The sequence below is a fragment of the Pteropus vampyrus genome, unplaced genomic scaffold (genome assembly GCF_000151845.1).
Source record: "Pteropus vampyrus isolate Shadow unplaced genomic scaffold, Pvam_2.0 Scaffold81, whole genome shotgun sequence".
NCBI classification, from domain to species: Eukaryota; Metazoa; Chordata; class Mammalia; order Chiroptera; family Pteropodidae; genus Pteropus; species Pteropus vampyrus.
In genome coordinates, this window is record NW_011888862.1 from 5,043,116 (window position 1) to 5,045,245 (window position 2,130).

Here is a 2,130-nt window from a genome sequence, read left to right on the forward strand (position 1 = left end):
CTCTTGGGAGTGAAGGTCAGAATCTTGTAGGAGGAATGAGGGGAACAACCACTCCAGAACAGAGGTGGCTCCATAAAGTCTCACCTCTGTTGTTTCTTGGAAAACGAAAGGCATAGATTTAAGGGGAAGGTGACTCCTCATTTCCTGGGGGTGGGCAGGGGGTTGAGGGGTGGGCAGCTTGTCCCAGAGAGGAACAGAGAAGTGGGGGTCTAGATCTGAGGGGAGTGGTTCCAGGCAGGGCTGTCAGGCTGCAGCCTCAGGTGTACTCCAACACCTCCACTGGGTGCTCAGGGGACAGATGATCGAGAGAACAGGAGCCCCAAGGGACACCTACGGAGGGGCATTCTTAAAGCCATGATGGCATCTCCCTGTGGAAGGGTGTCATACCCTCCTGTCCTTCTTCTCCAGGTGCCTACATCACGTGCCTTCCTATCACACTGCTTTCTGCTGTCCCTCACCACAACCATGCCTCGTGGTCAGAAGAGTAAGCTCCGTGCCCGTGAGAAACGCCGTCGGGCCCAGAGTAAGGCCCAGGGTCTCGGTGCTCAAGCTGCTTCAGCAGGGGAAGGAGAGTCTCCCTCCTCCTCGCCTGGGTCTGGAGGCGCTTCCCCCAGCACCCTTGCTGAAGGCTCTCCCCAGAAGTCAGAGAGAGGTGCAGCCGCCAGTTCTGCTGCAGCAATTTCCTGTGCAAGTTCTGGTGAAAGTGCCATGAGCCAAGCGGAGGGAAGTCCAAGTTCCTCCCGGGCCGTGCCCTCCTCAGAGAGCTCCAGCAAAGATCCTCTGACCAGGAAAGTAGGCATGTTGGTGCAGGTTCTGCTGCACAAATATAAAATGAAAGAGCCCATCACCAAGGCAGAAATGCTGAAGATTATCAACAAGAAGTACAAGGAACACTTTCCTGAAATCCTCAGGAGAGTCACTGAGCGCATGGAGCTGGTCTTTGGCCTTGACCTGAAGGAAGTCGACCCCAGCAATCACTTGTATGTCCTTTTCAGCCAACTAGACCTTCCCGACGAAGAGAATACGAGCGAAGGCATGAGCTTTCCGAAAAATGGGCTCCTGATGCCTCTCCTGGGCGTGATCTTCCTGAATGGCAACCGCGCCACTGAAGAAGAGATGTGGGAATTCCTGAATGTCTTGGGGCTCTACGCTGGGAGAAGGCACTTCATCTTCGGGGAGCCCAGGAAGCTTATCACCCAAGATTTGGTGCAGGAAAATTACTTGGAGTACCGGCAGGTGCCCGGCAGTGATCCTCCACGCTTCGAGTTCCTGTGGGGCCCGAGAGCCTATGCTGAGACCACCAAGATGAAAGTCCTGGAGTTTTGGGCCAAAGCCAATGATACGGTCCCCAGCGCCTTCCAGGCCCGGTATGAGGAAGCCATGCGAGATGAGGAAGAGCGAGCTCTAGCCAGAGCTACAGCCAGGGCCCTCTCCCGGGCCATGTCCAGGAGGTCTTCCCAGCGCTAGTGAAGTCTGAGGCAGAGATTTCACCTTGAAGTTCAAGTTAAAAAGGGCTCTCAACCTTCTAAGTAATAGGGGGCAAGGTGGAGATGGAGAGAGCACAGTGTATCTCTTCTTTGTGTTCCTGTTTTCATAAGTAACCTTCCGATTTCCCTTTTTTCCCCCAAATTTTTCCAATCTGCTCCTTTTTAAAAGGCTTACTTAAATTCAGAAGCCAAGTTTGGCTCACACGTTTGTTGCTGTTTTTCAAGTTTGAGAATGAATAGTTTTGTATTTGGTAAAGCAAATTGAAAATCCTTGCATCTTTTAATGTGGTCCAGTACCAGAAGACAGAGCATTAGACAGAAATTTTCTTTTAAATGTTAAAGAACCCCACAGTGAAATATTGAGATAACAAGATAGTGAATAAAAAGTAAAAGGTGGTTAATTCTTGCCTTTTCTGATTCTTTTTATTCTTTCAGTAAAATTAAAAAGATATGTGCAAGGATTTGCTTAGCTTATTCACGAATGTAAGAGAAATTAAATCATCAAAAATTAGAACTCTTGGTCACTGTCTCTTTTGTTCCCCAAACGTGAATTGAGCGCCCGCTGTCTTGAAGGCATCGTGCTAGTTGGGATGCGCAGATAAAGAAGGCCCGGCCCCCACCAATGACATCGTAGAACCAGGAG

General features: G+C 50.2%; 1 protein-coding gene across 1 annotated transcript; it reads left to right on the top strand.

The window, feature by feature from the left end:
• The first annotated feature begins 465 nt into the window (after nucleotides 1-465).
• MAGEB17 (MAGE family member B17) lies at nucleotides 466-1,467 on the top strand. Its single transcript, XM_011363045.1, has one exon. The coding sequence runs from the start codon at nucleotides 466-468 to the stop codon at nucleotides 1,465-1,467; it is 1,002 nt and encodes a 333-aa protein (XP_011361347.1).
• Nucleotides 1,468-2,130: the final 663 nt, after the last annotated feature.

Coding starts and splice junctions, on each gene's coding strand:
- MAGEB17 (XM_011363045.1), top strand. CDS start 466: ATGCCTCGTGGTCAGAAGAGTAAGCTCCGTGCCCGTGAGAAACGCCGT.